The sequence below is a fragment of the Euprymna scolopes genome, chromosome 15 (genome assembly GCF_053919585.1).
Source record: "Euprymna scolopes isolate OS-2025 chromosome 15, ASM5391958v1, whole genome shotgun sequence".
NCBI classification, from domain to species: Eukaryota; Metazoa; Mollusca; class Cephalopoda; order Sepiida; family Sepiolidae; genus Euprymna; species Euprymna scolopes.
This window is the reverse complement of record NC_136496.1, coordinates 31,757,436-31,774,864: the sequence shown is the minus strand read 5'-3', so window position 1 is coordinate 31,774,864 and position 17,429 is coordinate 31,757,436. Positions and strand designations below refer to the sequence as shown.

Sequence of the window (17,429 nt, the reverse complement as noted above, 5' to 3'; positions counted from 1 at the left end):
ACAAGGCATGAATCTACTTGATGTATGAAGCCAAAAAAACATAGCCAACAATAAGTGTTAGATGAATTGTAATATTAGATGGAAATTGGACAGTCACAAAGTATTTATTTTTTTATGGAAATCGCACCAGACAAGGCGCCAAGCCACTTGATGAAAAGAGTTAGCAAAAAAAAGTAACTAGCAAAAGATAAATGTTAGATGTCAAAAAACAGCAATTCTCCCACCTTTATCAGAAACATTGCTTATGGAATGCGAGGACTAAAGGGTAAAATTAAAATTAGACATAGCTACTATTTCTATTGCAACTAGTCCCTACTTACTTAACTCCCCACAAGTGCTACCAGATGAGGCTGTCTGAAGATATTTACTTCTTGACTTAAAATGCACCAAACACGGATGCTATTGTTTTTTTTCCCCCCCTTTCCTTTTCCCTTGCAAAACTCCATGTTCTGCAAAGCCCAAAATAAAAACCACTTTTTTCTCTCTACAAATATACTTATGGAATGCGAGGACTAAAGGGTAAAATTAAAGGGAAGCAAGAGTTAATGAGGTTGCCAAAAGTAAACCCAAGTTCCATTTTCTACTTTCTCCCAAAGTATTTAACGAAAATTGTGTATTTTGTTTTAGCTTAAATGCTATTTGGGTCTGACTTTTAAAATCCGACAAGATAACTTTATATATTAGATGGACACAACACTTATTATTATTATTTCTTTAAGGATTTTCAGCTTTGTACAAGATGGCAGGTTCCTTTCTTATTATTTTTGCTGATATTATTGTTTTTAGTGTTGTTAGTCGATTGTAGATGCTACGACGTTATTTATTTTCTTAGTTGTTGTGTTCGTGTCCTTATCTTGTGTGCACAGACTCTGTGGACTGAGGTCTGGGGAAAATGTATACTTAACTCAAGAGAAAACAAAGAATCTGGCAATGAGCCCTTGGGGTTATAGGTTGACAGGTTCAGTCGGGGTGGAGGGGTTAGAAATCGCTAGGTCTATATCATATCTATTCACATATACATATAGTCTGAAGCCAGAACAAGAGAACAGAAATAGAGAGGTAACAATATAGCTAACCCTTATAATGATGGGGAAAGTGTAAGAATTACAACCAGTCATGCAGAATTTTAGATATATAAAATCAGCTCAGTAGAAGAGGAATTGGATTTTCTAGAGTGAAAGTGAAGTAAATAGGAGTTAAACGAAATTAACACAAGACTAGTGGGACCTGTGGAAATTCCACAAGGGACTCATTCATATATATATATATATATATATATATATATATATATATATATATATATATATATATATATATATATATATTGATGTTGGCATTCTGTAGATGTTCAGTGTAAATGGAGACGCTCTGATATTATTTGTGGCTCTTTTGTTAAAACTGCAAAGATATTCATCTAAGCTAGAAGGGGCGCCTGGCTTAGCCCAGTTGTAAAGTACGCTTAAATATGATATTTTAATTTACGTACATTTCGTATATATTATTATAGAGTTAATGTTCTATCGATTTTTATATATTATAAAGTTGTGATTTCAAAAATGAAAAAAAAATATATCCATATGAATTAGGTGCATCAGCTTAAACTGAAACCAAAACGTGTGAATATTATATATATGTGTGTGTGTGTGTGTGTGTTCTTGTAGGATTAATAGCAAGTCAATATTCAAATAATAGCAGCAGCATGATATATATATATATATATATATATATATATATATATATATATATATATATATATATATATATATATAACTTGAATGCCATCAGTTATAATCGAAACCAAAACTTATGAAGAATTCTTGATAAAATTATTTATTACAAGAAATGCAAGTCCATAACCATTAAACGACAGTCACTCGAATGTGACACACAAAATTAATAACACACTCGCTATCCTATTAATAAATAGATTATTTACACATGTTTCAGAATTCAAAACAATAACAACTTAGGATTGTGTACAATCGTTTCAAGGATGATATCAACTTTATTCATAGATGATCTCATCATCGGCATTTAGGGGGATGTAGGATTAATACCAAGTCAATATTCAAATAATAGCATTATCACCAATTATTTAAACATTAACTTGATATGAATCCTCCCCTTCTCATGCTGATGAAGAGATTATATTTATGAATAAAGTTGATATCGTCTCTGAAAGGATCGTACACACAGTTGTTATTGCTTTGAATTCAGAAACATATGTAAATGAACTTTGTATTAATTTTGCTATCCGTATTTACTCTATTTTAGCTCTAGAAGATCTAACTTATCTTCTATTGAGCTGATTATATAGCTGTAGTATTCTGAACGACTAGTTCTAATTCCTATACTTCCCCCATGATTATGAGTACAGATCGAATGATCCTCTATTCAATCCTGGCTGTATCTCACTATTGTAACTTTTTCTTATGAGTTCAATTTACGGTAAAAAAAAAAAAAAAAAAAAAGAGGAACCATTTAAAATCACTGCAAATCATTTTTTGTTTGCATATTTTAAAACTAAATATTAATCAGAAATAACTTTTTGCCACGGCATTCAACGTCAAGCTTAAATATCAGCTGACGTGATATTATAAAGAGACACAGATGGAATTTGATGAACGACATTATTATTTTACAAATTAGTCCACCGGACAAATTATTCCTTGTAATATATTATAATCGATAGAGGATCGATTCTGTAATGATACATACGCAATCTGCATAAATTAAAATATCATGTTTAAGCGTATTGTAGGACTGTACAATGCCAGGCTGCTAGCTAGTATATATATATATATATATATATATATATATATATATATATATATATATATATATATATATAGTGGTAGTTTGATTTCGTTTCCTAGAAGTACATCAACTGAAACGATGTGTGTCTACCAAAAAGTGCTCAATCAGCTAACAGAGTATATTAAATTAAATTCTTTTATACAAACAAACGGCTACATATGTGCATACATGTTCCTGTAATTTCCTGTTTCAAAGAAATCATGTCTCAGGCCAAAGATATCGCTTGATTTTTTTCAAGTGATATCTTTGGCCTGACGACGTGATTTCTCTGAAACGAGAAATTACAGAAACATATATGCACATATGTAGCCGTTTGTTTGTATAAACGAATTTAATATATATACTAGCAGTTCAGCCCGGCTTTGCTCGGGCCCTATGTACTGTTTATTACTTGCCCTATGTGTTAATACACTTTATGTAAGATTTCAAATGTTTAGACCAAAATTTATCTGAGTAATTTTGTAGAGACCGCAGAGGTCAATTTTTTTTTAACTTTGACCCCAATTTCGACCCTTAAAATTCATTATTTTTGGTCTCGAATCTAAATACAAAGTTTTACGCATCCAAGTTACCTACATCTAAAATTTCTAGCGTTTAGACCTAAAATTGGTGGTGGAATTTGGTAGAATCTGCAAAGGTAAAGTCTTTCAACTTTGACTTTTTGGCAGCCAAATTATCGCCCCAAAATTGATTAAAATGCTTGCCACATGTCTGACTACCTCTTATGTATATATTTCAAATGTTTAGACCCCTAGAGACCGCAAAGCTCAAATCTTTTGAACTTTGACCCCTTGGCAGCTCAAATTTTCGACCCAAACTGATTAAAAAGCTTGCCCTATCTTTGAATACCCTTTATGTAAAATTTGAAATATTTAGACCAGAAATTGGCTGAGTAATTTGGTAGAGATCGCAGAGGTAAACTTTTTTTTAAACTTTGACTCCTTAGCATTTATTGTTTTGGGCTAAAATCAAATTATAAAGTATGATCCATGTCCAAGTAACCTACATTTAAAATTTCCAAGTGTTTGGACCCAAAATTGACACAGGCGTTTGGTAGAATTTTCAAATGTCAAATCGTTGAACTTTGATCCCTTGACAGCCAAATTTCTGGCTGAAAACCGATTAAAAAAGATTTTCCCAAATCTCAATACTCCTTATGTCAAATCTCTAGTCTCTAGACCGAAAAGTGACAGAGTTATTTGGTAGGGAAACTGTCACTTTGATCTCCAAGAAAGGGAGCAGGACAATACATAAAAATTAAAAAAAAAAAAAAAGATCAAATAAAATGACAACTTACAATATCTGCTTTATCTGAGGGAGGTTTCATGTGTAAATGTTGCATCATCGCTTGCAAAAGTTCCTTTTCACGGGTAAGCTGAAACGAAAAAGAAAACAAAAGGATTGAAAACAAAAAAAATGACTCGCTCATAGCCATGACAAATAACACCCTACCTGAGAGCACATCGTTCAAACTGTTTGATTTAACATTCGCAAATACATCGAGGACATTGCCAGGGCTGCTGTAAAGAAGGTGGGCTCCCTCTACCGTGCTAGAAAACTAATCACTCATGAGAGTATCACATAACTCTACAATGCATGGAGTATTGTTACCACATTTGGACTAGTGCATCTGCCACTAGTTTTTCATCTGGGCTGGTGTATCTATAACTATTTGAGGCAGGGTCTCAAAAAAGTCTCCAATCTACTAGGTCCTGCACTATCAACCAAGCTTCATCCCCTATCACATCACTGCAATGTGCCTGTTTTACAAGTACTTTAATGGAACGTGTCCTAATTAACTCATACCACTTGCACCTTAACGTATATACTAATGATGGGACGATTCCAATATTGTCCCGATTCCAATACAATTACCGATTTTGTACGAAATTACCGATTCCGATACAATTACCGATTCTGAATCTTTGTAAACCTCTAAATATTTTGCTATAAAGTTATTTTCTCCCGATTACTGTAAAATGTGCATGCATTTTCTCCAACATAAAAACACACTTGTGAGAGTGTGATCTCGAGATTTTAATCTTACTGTGAGTTTAAATCAGTAAATATTTATTATTTCATTATTACTACAAGCAGTGGAAGACGTTTTATAAAAACAAAATCAAATAAAATAGATAATTAAAGGAATCGGTTTTGGCATCGGAAAATAGGCTAAAATTTTTTCGATTCCGATACCCCAAAAAGCTCCGATTTTTCCGATTCCCGATTCCGATTAATCATCCCAACACTAGTATATACCCCCAACAAACCCGTATAGTAGCAAAATCCCGCCCTTTACTGTAGCGGTTTCTATATGCCAGAAAATCTTTTGTAATACTTTCTTCCCTCAAACTGCTAGACTTTGGAATTCCCTTCCTGCTTCCACGACTGTAATAACATGCAAATATTTAAATGCAATGTGAACAGAGATCTCTTCTCTTTTCACATGGTCCCAAATTAGTAGTTCCTTATGTCCAAGTAGCAATAGGTTTTGTTTGGGAATGAACAACAACAACAACAAAAAATAATAATCAGGGTTGATGAATCAGTTGATAATATGCAAGTTTTAACAAAGGTTTCGGTATAAGTCCATATTTATTCAGAAAAATCACTTCCTGCTTTCAAGGTGGTTCGCACTAAACGGCGTAGCCTATAACTGAAGATAAAAATAATTTTGCTAGGTACGTGCTGTTGGACTCTTCCATCCACGTCCACATCCAACAGCACGTACCTAGTAAAATCAGAAATGGGACATACCGAGAAACTGACATTAGCGTAGCAAGCGATGCTCTTTGTGTAAACAAATCGAGCTTAGGCATTTGGACGAGGTCAAAACATGGTTAATTCACTACCCGCACAGCAGCAGCCATATAGCTTAATAGTGAGAAGCCTTAACTGTCGTTTGGGCGGTCAGGTTTCGATCCTGGCTTGAGGTAGTTGCCCGTCTAGCTGCACTGATGAGCTGTGATACAGCGAAACAGTACTGCACGTGGATGTCATATATATATATATATATATATATATATATATATATATAATTTTTTGTTTTTAATTAACGGTTCCCATATCATATTACATTCTATACTAGATCTACTTAGTAATTGGTTGCTCTTCAGCATATGTGCTGCTTCTTTGAGTCGTCTTACTCTCCACCGTTCTTCTCTGTCTATAATTTTTACTTTGACCCATAGTGATAGATGGTAACTAGTAATAGTGTTAGTTTGGGGTAATTGTGCCAACTAAAAAAAAAGTGCTCTTTATATGCATGGTTGCCAAAAGAGCACTTTTAGCTAGTTGGCGCAATTACCCCAAAGTATGGTATTTACAACTAGAAATAAAAATAGGTCTAAGGTTCCTAAAATTTGTACTAGAATTGCCCGCAATGACTCGTGGCACAGGGGTTAGAATACTTGGAAAAATCAATTGTGAAAAGTAATATTCTTCTGAAGGTTAAAGGTTCAATTCATCAGTGTGGGCAACCGAAAAATACAATTGCAAATTACATAAGACCTCTATCCAGTCATGGCTGATGGAACAAGAGCATGCTACTCCCAGGAAGTAAATAAAGGGTTCCGCTCGAAATTCCGTTCAAATTCCCAAGTTCGATAGAAATATTTCTGAGTTTGACAAGATACACCTGAAGAAGGTCGGAGGTTACATCAAACGAAACGTTTTGAAAATAACACTCAAGATGAGAACAGTAGTCTACATAATCTAAATAATACGAGTAAAATCTTTGTTTGGATGAATAACGCGTACAGAAAGATGTCGGCCAGTTGAAATCCAAAATGTTTGTTTCAATTTGCTGATATATTTCTATTACTTTTGTGCATGCGCAAATTCATTCATATTTTGAAGTGGTTTGATTTTACATCTTATCTGTCAACAACTCAGTACGGCACAATTACGTTGACACACCGGTTCTCGCCAGATTATCGAAGTTAAACAACATTAAGCCAGTACCAGACGGGTGACCATTTGGGAAGGCTAGGTGCTGTATGTACCTTCTGGGAAGGTTGGGCATGGAGCCAGCACCCTCATCCCCAAAAAAGAACTCAGTTGCTACAAAAGCATCTACAAAAATTTGTAGATGGCTTATGCTCCTCCAGGGGCTCAAGGCTATGGAATCCCTGAGTGGCTTCCGGGCCTTGATAAGTGGTGATCACTGTGTAAAATAAAAAAAAAATGTCAATAACTCAAACAGTAGAGAAAGTGGTTGGAATGTGAGACGTTTTGTTTCAATTCTGTCTGATGGCACTCAAGTATTTTTTTTTTTTTTTAATCTTTGAAATCAGTATTATATATTTAGGTACAATGTAATATTCAATAAAGAATTGGCTTTGCGATAATAAATACGAAATATGCCAGAATTAAAACATATGTAAGCCTATTTTACGATCGGTCAAGGCCGGGGGACCCTCCTGCTGATTTAGTAATAGAAAGTTTTCCGGTACTCTCAGCTATTTGATGATATTGGCTTCTTGACTTGAAAGCACCAACCACTGATGTTATTGTTTTCTTTTGTTGTTGTTTTTTTTCGTTTTCTTTCCTTTTGCAAACCTCAATTATGTTTTTCAAAGCCTAAAATAAACAGAAATAATTTTCTTCTAAAACGTCACCAAATCAAACGCTATGATTAAATATTGAAATGTTATATATATATACATATATATAACAACTTGAAGCATAAATACTTTTGCTTAAATGACTGAACCCTAGAAGGGTTGATATGACATAAAATGAAACCACCAAACCAAACATCATGAACATTATTCACTGGTAGCTGTTTGGAGATATCGGCTTCTTGACATGAAAGCACCAAACGCTGATGTTTTTTTTGTTTTTGTTGTTTTTTTTTTTTGTTTTTTGTTTTCTTTCCTTTTACAAAACTCAATTATTCTCTTCAAAGCCTAAAATAAACAAAAACAATTTTCCTTTAAAAAGTCACGAAATCAAACGCCATGATATATATATATATATATATATATATATATATATATATATATATATATAACGACTTGAAGCATAAAAACTTTTGCTAAAATGACTGAACCCTAAAATAAATACGAAACTACCAAACCAAACACCATGGATAAATATTCAACGATAAAACAACTTGAGCCATAAAAATATTACTGCATTCAGTAATTACGCAAAAAATGGTTGATATGTCCTAAAACTAAACCAAACCAAACAAAACAAAACCAAATCGATTTTTATTGCAAAACCCAATTTTAAATGAAAAATTCCTTCATTAAAAATATCACTATTTTTATATTTAGCAAAACGCAGAGGGTAGTGGGGAGGGGGGGGGGTCAATACGTGAAACAAAAATTAATGTACTTCCGAGCAACGCCGGGTAGATATAACTAGAATATTTAACATGAACCCAGAAATAAATTGTTAATTTTCTCGCAAAACAAATTAATGCCAATATTTTGAGGAAACAAAAAAAATTAAAAAAAAAAACGTTTGCGAAAAATATCTAAATATAAAATAGCAGAACAAGAAAATTGGAACAAAAATAAAAGTCGAAAATAAGTATCGGTTATTGATTAATTATTTCTGCTGTTGTCTATGGAAAAATAAATAAAATAAAACGGCATTTTAAGAACCTCGACAGATCATAGATTGATTGAAAGAGGAACATTTCAAATATAGATATTTGCCAATAATAACAATAAAAAAATAAACAATGCAAACGAAATGAAAAAGACAAAGTATGAATAGCGAAAAGCTTTTAGCTTTGTAATCTTTTTCATAAGTAAATAATTGAAATTGTTTTAATGTATTTGAAGATAAGATCCACAAAGGTTGGAAATATATATATATATATATATATATATATATATATATATATATATATATATATATATATAATGTGTGTGTGCACATATACACATACATGTATGTCGGTATGTGCATACATGCGTGTTTCTGTGTACATGTACTTGTGTGTGTGCATATATATATATATATATATATATATATATATGACACAAAAATAGATGTGCACAGAAACATATGCAAATAAGCACAAAAATGTGTGTATATATAGACAACACACACACAAATGCGCACAACAAAAACGTGTGTGTTTGCGTGTAAATTTACACATTATTATCTATCAAAGTAGATATATATATACGCATATAAATGTATTTATTTCTAAATATGTATACCTGATATATGCGTATCTGCGTTATATATATATATATATATATATATAACCTTTTCAATTGGTTATTAATCATTTTAGTTTTGTTTGTGCATGTATATCAAAACAACAAATATTTAACATATACTTATTGGCAGACCATAAATATTATTTTTCCTTTTTTGCACTTTTTTCAAAAATTTTCTTATCAGTTTGCTCAAGCTGGGGATGAAGCATCCTAGCGGAAGCCAAACAGTCACCCGCTGACTCATATATTCCAATGGAGAGATCTTTTTAAGATTTTGACCATCCTTTAAGTTTAATTGTTTGAATCTCTTTTGCACTTGGTACACAGGGTATGTTTGCCAGGTAGTTTTTTGTTTTGTTTAATGCTTTTCCATGAGTCCAGTTGCTCCTTATAATTACTGGAATGATGGAGATCTTCCTAAGATTCCAGTTTCTTTTCATGTCATACATAAAATCTTGGTATTTTGTTACCGTTTTCCTCTCATCTCTGTTTAATCCAGCATCATTGGGGAGGGGGCACACTAACATATCAATGTTATGTGTGTGTATAAATTTGTACTTTGATAAAAACGTATTTTGTTTTTCAATTATTTATTTTAAACTTCGTGTCCTTGTCCATCATGAACTTAAACAATTCTCAATTAATGTGTTATACAGAATAAAAGCATTAGACAAGGACAATATCAGATATAATTCTGTTTTAAAAATCCTGCTATTTACAGTCTGATAGCAAGAGTGAACTTGAGTATAGCGCTTTTTTGGTACATCTTTGATACACTCAGAGTTTGATCAAAGAATACTTTAGATATTGTCGGATCTTATGCACATTGCACTTTTGGTACACTCGAGACTCTAGCACGGGGAACGTTCGGTACTCTTGGGACTTGAGCACGGCTCACGTTCGCTACACTCGGAAATTGAGCACGGTGCACGTTCGCTGTACTCGTAAATTGAGCACGGCGCACGTTCGCTGCACTCGGAAATTGAGCACGGCGCACGTTCGCTGCACTCGGAAATTGAGCACGGCGGATGTTCGCTACACTCGGAAATTGAGCACGGCGCATGTTCGCTACACTTGGAAATTGAGCACAGTGCATGTTCGCTACACTCTGAAATTGAGCACGGCGCATGTTCGCTACACTCGGAAAATTGAGCACGGCGCATGTTCGCTACACTCGGAAATTGAGCACGGCGCATGTTCACTACACTCGACTCGAGAACGGGCATGCTTGGTACACTCAGAACTCGAGTACGGCATGCGCTCGCCATGCTCGGAAATTAAGCACACTCGCCACACTCGTAAATTGAGCACTGCGCACGTTTGCCACACTCGTAAATTGAGCACGGCGCACGTTCGTAAATTGAGCACGGCGCACGTTCGCCACACTCAGAAATTGAGCACTGCGCACGTTCTGGCCACGTTCGTAAATTGAGCACGGCACACGCTGGCCACGCTCGTAAATTGAGCACTGCGCACGTTCGCCACACTCAGAGTTTGATCAAATAACTCTTTTAGTATAGTCAGATCCTGTGCACTTCTGGCACGCTAGCTTCATAATCACAATACACAGATAGGTATTATATTCTGATTCTAAATTTAGTGCACAGATGCAGTCTGATCCTTGGTCTGATGTGCGTGTAAGCGATATGTTCATGTTTTTCTTTCATGTTGACTCTGCATCAACAAACTAATGTTTGCATCTAAGATTTCATTGTTTATCAACGAGATAACATTTCTACTCGATAACAACATATCAGCCCTTTTGTGATTTTTAAACAATGAAATGTAATATCTATTAGAAACGAATCATTAAACACAAGCTGCTATTTGAACCATAGCTGAGAAGTAGGTCATACACATTTTATTAGAATAAACAAGTGAATCCAATTAGCACTAATATATATATATATATATACACACACATACGGGACAGGTAGTTCGCTTGAAGCATTGCTGGTAAACAAATATGTAACCGTACAATAATGTTGAAACATTAACCTAAACTCATGCAATCTTATCTTTACGGATAATAGTTTAATTATACATCAAATAGAATACAGTGTATATATATATATATATATATATATATATATATATATATATATATATGATTTTCAGAATGTGAGAGATTGTATATAATAAATTCCACAGCCAAACAACGTCGGGCTGCGACGTTGTTTGGCTGTGGAATTTATTATATATATATATATATATATATATATATAATTTGTTTACTGTTTTTTTTAATTTTTTTAAAAGAATTCCAACAAAGTGCTCGATTACAACATTGGGCTTGAAGAGTATTCTAAATGCAGCCATTTAATGCATAAAATAATTTAGTAAAAGTGAAAATAGATATTTAGGTTATTGTAACTATAAAAATATTAAGAAATTTATGGCTATATCAAAGAATATCATAAACCCAAAATTAAAAATAAATAAATTAAATAAAAATTAAAAATTAAATAAAAATAAAAAGACCTAGAAATTAAATAGCTTATATAAGATCTCTTAGAACTTGATACCAGATACGTAGTAAGCAAAGATAAAATAAAATAACAACATATGAGATACTGATTTATTACTCAAAATAACAGCGGAAAAATATATATAATAAATAAAATTAAAAAAAAAGATACGTATATAAAAACGTATATAAAATAAAATATAATATAATAGAGAAACAAAGAATCACGAATTACCTCCCCTTAAATAAAATTTAAAAAAAGGACAATAGATTAAAGAATCAATAAGATAGATTAATTACCAACCAACCAAGACTAACCAATCAGACCGGAACCATGCGGAATAGTAACAAAATAGAACAGCACAAAGTTACTAAAAATACATTAGATTAAATAAAAAATTTTAAAAATTAGAAAATTGATATTAAAATAAAATAAAATATACAGAGATAGCGATAAGCTATAGTTAAATAAAAATGAACATCATTAAAAACAATAATGCGGTCCTGTTTTTCCTCATACAGAAACAACATGGCTGACGAGAGCCTAACATTATTTATGATTTACCATTAACTGGTCGCCCTTATGTTAGGCTTGAAACGGATTGTACCAATGCTTTTCTGACATTCTGTACATTTAAATAAATAAATATATATATATATATAAATGTATATACAAGATATATTCTTATCGTTGAGCACTTTCAAGTGTCTAGACCCAAAATTGTTGGAGGAGTTTGGTAGAGTTCTTAAAGGTCAAATCGTTGAAATTTGACCCCTTAACAGCCAAATTTCTGGCTGACACCCGTCACATCGATTTTCCCAAATCTCAGTACCCGGTATTTCAAATTTCGAACCATAGAACCAAAGATATAAGCATTTCACTATTCAATTTGGCTACCAGTATGTATGTATGTATATATCTATATATATATATATATATATATATATATATATATATATATATATATATAGATATAGATATAATCACCTTTATTGGCAATATTATACGTTTCAAATCTCAGCGACTATTGATCAGAATTTAACAAATGAAAGCTCGTTGGAAAGCTAATGACCTGAATTGTATAGTGAGCTATGTGATATTTGTGCTTAAGTTCGCACATTAAGGGGATCATCCATCATCCAGAGCCTATTTTTGGTACTTTTTTACAGCGATAAAATGTTTCAATCATATATTTTTGTTTTCCTAGTTCTGCATATGAATTACAAAATATCTGATATTTCCCCAAAATTTCTGGCCTTGATACATAAATTCACAGTGTATAAGGATTATTTGATACTGGAGACATTCATAATCGTTGAGACAGATACATGAAGAGCATGACTAAGATAGCTGCAAAGAAGGTGGGCTCTCTCTACCATGCTAGAAAGTTACTTACGCCTGAGAGTATCCTGTACCTCTACGGGGCCACCATTCGCCCATGTATGGAGCATTGTTACCATATTTTGGCAGGTACATCTGCTAGTATTCTCTCCCTCTTAAAAGGGATTAGAAAGAGAGTCGCCAACCTAATAGGTCCCACATTATCAGCTAGGCTTCAACCGCTGTCCCATCGGCAAAATATTGCATACCATTGCCTGTTTTACAAGTATTTTAATGGCAGGTGCTCCGACGAACTACAAGCCCTTTTTCGTCCTTGATGCAAATATCCCTGAAAAACAGAAAAATCTCACCCCTACACAATAGAGATCCCTAGATGTATAAAGCCTTTTACTCTAATAATTTCTTCCCTAAGACTGCTTGACTTTGGAATTCCGGGTTCCTTCTTCCCTGACCGTACTGACATGCAGAAGTTCAAGTGTAATGTAAACATATCTTGCTGCTCAACTCCCTACATAGTACCTCCTACTAATTATGTCCCAAGTACTACCCCCCCCCATCCTGCATCAAAGTGGTACTGTGCCTTGTTTGGGGTGAAAATGCAATTAAAAAAAGTTTTAGAAAATTAGTGATGGGACAATTCCAATATTCTTCCCTGATTCCGATACCATTACCGATTCCAATTCTTTAGTAATCTCTAAATATTTAATTATGAAGTTGATGTTTTATCACGACCATTGTATAAACACACGTTTAATGTGCACATATTGTGTGGGGGTGGCATCTATAGATTTTCGCCTTACTGTTTACTTGTAAGGAATATTGACTTTAGTTTTACTGTTAGTTTAAAAATCAATAAATATTTATTATTTTATCATTACTATCAGCAGTGGAAGATTTTGTTTTAAACAAAATCAAATAAACAACAAAAAAAAAACTATAATTACTTGAATCGTTTATGGCATCGGAAATTAGGTACATTTTCTCCGATACTGATTCCTATATCCACAAAAGTTCGGATTTTTCCGATTCCGTTTTCGATAAATCGTCCCAACGTTAAATATTAGATTTTATTACATTTTCACCCCAAACAAGGCAAATTGCCACTTTGGTGTAGGGGGCTACTATCAGGGGCAACAACTACTGGGGTACTATGTAGGGATTTGGGCAGCAAGGTGTCGGTTCACGTTACACTTGAACTTCTGCACGTCAGTACTGTTTGGGAAGCAGGGACCTGGAATGGAATTCCAGAGTCTTGCGGTTCTGGGGAAGAAACTATTGGAGTAAAAAGATCTTTTACATCTAGGGACCTCTACAGTGTGGGGGTGGGATCTAGTAGCCTGTCGGGTTTGTCGAGGGTGCTCGCGTCGTGGGGGCACAAGTGATTGCAGTTCGTCAGAGCATTCACCACTAAAATACTTGTAGAAAAGGCAGAGGGATGCAACATTTCGTCGATGGGACAGAGGCTGAAGCTTAGATGCCAATTCAGGGCCTATCAGGTTTGCGACTCTCTTTTGAACCTTGTCAAGGAGCGAGAGACTAGTAGCAGATGTACCAGCCCAGATGTGGCAGCAATACTCCATACATGGGCGAATGGTGGCCTTATAGAGGTACAGGATACTTTCGGGTGTTAGTAGTTTTCTAGCACGGTAGAGAGAGCCTACCTTTCTTGCAGCGGCCCTGGCAATGCCTTCAATGTAATTGTTCCAACTCATGTTTCCTGTGAACGTTAGGCCAAGGAGTTTGAAAGATGGACTCTCAGATAAAGAGTCGTTGGGCATTGCTATGGGTGGTAGAGAGGGTTTCTTGTAATTATTGAATGAAACTAGTTTAAAACAAATTCCAGAATTTCCTGCTTGGCCCTAACCCTAACCTATTTTTTCCCCCAGGGTCAAATGATCGCATTTCTCGTTGTCGTTTCTGTTGTTTAATTTTCACTTTGCACAAACTATCATGTAAGTTCTGATTTGATAAAAATTAAATTAATTAACAGATAACAATAATAATATTAAACATTATATATTAATATATGCAAATTCAATTTAAAATATAACTCCTATTTTTTAAATATAAAAAATAAAATTAAATATATATATATATATATATATATATATATATATATATATATATATATATATATATATATATATATATATATAGTGTTTCCTTTTCAGATTAAATATGTTTTTAACTCATTTCAAAGTGTTTTTTAACATATTTTATTAACTGCTTGCTCATATATATATATGTGTGTGTGTGTGTTCACCATATATGGACATTTTGTATTTTTCTTAGTTAAGCATCATCAGTGCTCATATATATCAACAAGATAAACGGCAACCTCCACAAGAAAAAAAAAAACTTTGTTGCAATTTTACAATCGTATTAAAAGGCTATTTCCTGTATTTATTTATTTTTACATAAACATTTAGGTATCGCTGCACATTCATGAGTATGTTTCAGCCAACTAGTTATAAACAACTGAAGGTATCATCAAATGATTTTGGTTTTAAAAAAGTCCAGTCCTTAATCTGAGCTCAGGACTAAGGACTGGACTTTTGTAAAAGCAACATTTCTTGAGTTGTTTAAAGTTGACTGAAACATAATCATGAATGTGCAGCATTATCTAAATGTTTATGCAAAAATAATTAAAAAGTATATCTTGCTCTACCTTTGTATTGGGCACTTTTGTATGAACCTCGTTAAATTCATTGGATGATTTAACGCTGATATATTAACCCAGAATATATATATATATATATATATATATATATATATATATATTTTCAGAATGTGAGAGATTGTATATAATAAATTCCACAGCCAAACAACGCCGCAGCCCACAAGAGCCATGACAGTCAAAGAACCGGAAGTCCAAGACTCGAGTTTCGCCATCATTTGGGCTCGTCAGTTAGACACATCCGAACTCAGGATTCGAAACCCGAGCCTCTTGCATGGTAGAGTGCTTGCCTTGCATGCAAGAGGCTCGGGTTTCGAATCCTGAGTTCGGATGTGTCTAACTGACGAGCCCAAATGAGGGCGAAACTCGAGTCTTGGACTTCCGGTTCTTTGACTGTCATGGCTCTTGTGGGCTGCGACGTTGTTTGGCTGTGGAATTTATTATATATATACACACACACACACACACACACATATATATATATACACACACACATATATATATATATACACACACACATATATATATATATACACACATATATATATATATATACACACACACATATATATACACACACACATATATATATATACACACATATATATATATATATACACACACACATATATATACACACACGCACACACATATATATATATACACACACACATACATACACACATATATATATGCATACATACACGCATGCGCGCACAGTATATATATATATATATATATATATATATATATATATATAAACGTGATTTATTGCCAAACATGAGAAAACTAATTTAAAACTGTTAAATAGCATGTTTGAAAAGTTTTACTATTCATCTTTCCTATCTCCCCACCTTTTTTTTTTAAACAAATTTGCCTAATTTTCTTGTTTTCAATTGAAAATAAACTCTTATAATGCAATTCTAGATTTTAAATGTTTGTTGTTTTCTATCGTAATGTGGCAATTTGATGAAATTGAATCTGTTGTGTTTTTCATTTTAACACTTCATGCATATATTCACAGGCAATGTAAACTTAAACACAGAATTATGTACACACACACACACACACACACACACACACACACACACACATATGAGGAAAATTGCCGATGAATATATTATAAGGTCTATTAATCTATCAAAAATTTAAACAAGGAATTATAATAAAGAAAAATCTTTAACTCATGCATTCTGAAAGATAGGCGCTCAAAAATATATTTAAAAAAAAGCACATAAAAACACTTATTTTGAACTAAAAGGTATTTTAAATAGAATTAAATAGAATAAAAGTAAAAATTAATTAATTAATAATGAATATAAGTCGTAGAAAGGAAGAATCTGGAACTAAAGTCTGAATAGAGCATATCAAAATCCAAAAATTCAGTGAAATTTGTACACATCAAATAATCAAGGAAGTTATACTACTTAAGGGACAATTCGGAATCTCAACTCATTGTTCTAAGAGAGGCAACTCTATTTTACTAAGACTTGTAATTAATTATCTAACAAAGTTTTATAACTTTAATGACAAAACACGTAAAAGGCGACTATATTTTAATTTCTTTCACAAAACCTTCGTATAATTACAAGACAAAATGAGTTTTTTTTTTCTCTACTTTAGTAAAATAGTTATTGCCTTTAGAATAATGAGTTAAGATTTCGAATTGCCTCTTAAGGTCTAAATGGAAACTTTATCTCATATACAATATAACACCATTTTTTTCTGATTCCAGTATACTAAAACATTCTGATTTTTCTGATTCTAATTGATATCAACACTTATCTTCTATACTCCTATAAATTTGTTTTTGTTTTTGTGTGTATTGATATTCATATCAAAAACAGTTTTTTCTATTTATTTAAAAATATATATACAACTTTGTTATATATGGGTCATGAAATTGCATTCACTAGCAAAAGATCTAGCTAATTTGCATAT

The 17,429-nt window shown here is 33.0% G+C and overlaps 1 protein-coding gene and 1 long non-coding RNA gene across 15 annotated transcripts in view; one reads left to right on the top strand and one right to left on the bottom strand.

Moving 5' to 3' along the window:
- The window catches only part of LOC145293758 (forkhead box protein P1-like), a 971,902-nt gene that overhangs the window by 136,028 nt on the left and 818,445 nt on the right, over positions 1-17,429 (bottom strand). For all 14 annotated transcript variants that reach the window (XM_080140253.1, XM_080140252.1, XM_080140255.1 and 11 more), the window contains one exon: positions 4,115-4,192. In XM_080140253.1, coding sequence (XP_079996379.1) covers positions 4,115-4,192 — 78 coding nt within the window. The remainder of the gene's footprint in view (positions 1-4,114; positions 4,193-17,429) is intronic.
- Positions 1-17,429, top strand: part of LOC145293764 (uncharacterized) — a 210,240-nt gene that overhangs the window by 173,701 nt on the left and 19,110 nt on the right. The gene's annotated exons all lie outside the window — the stretch shown is intronic.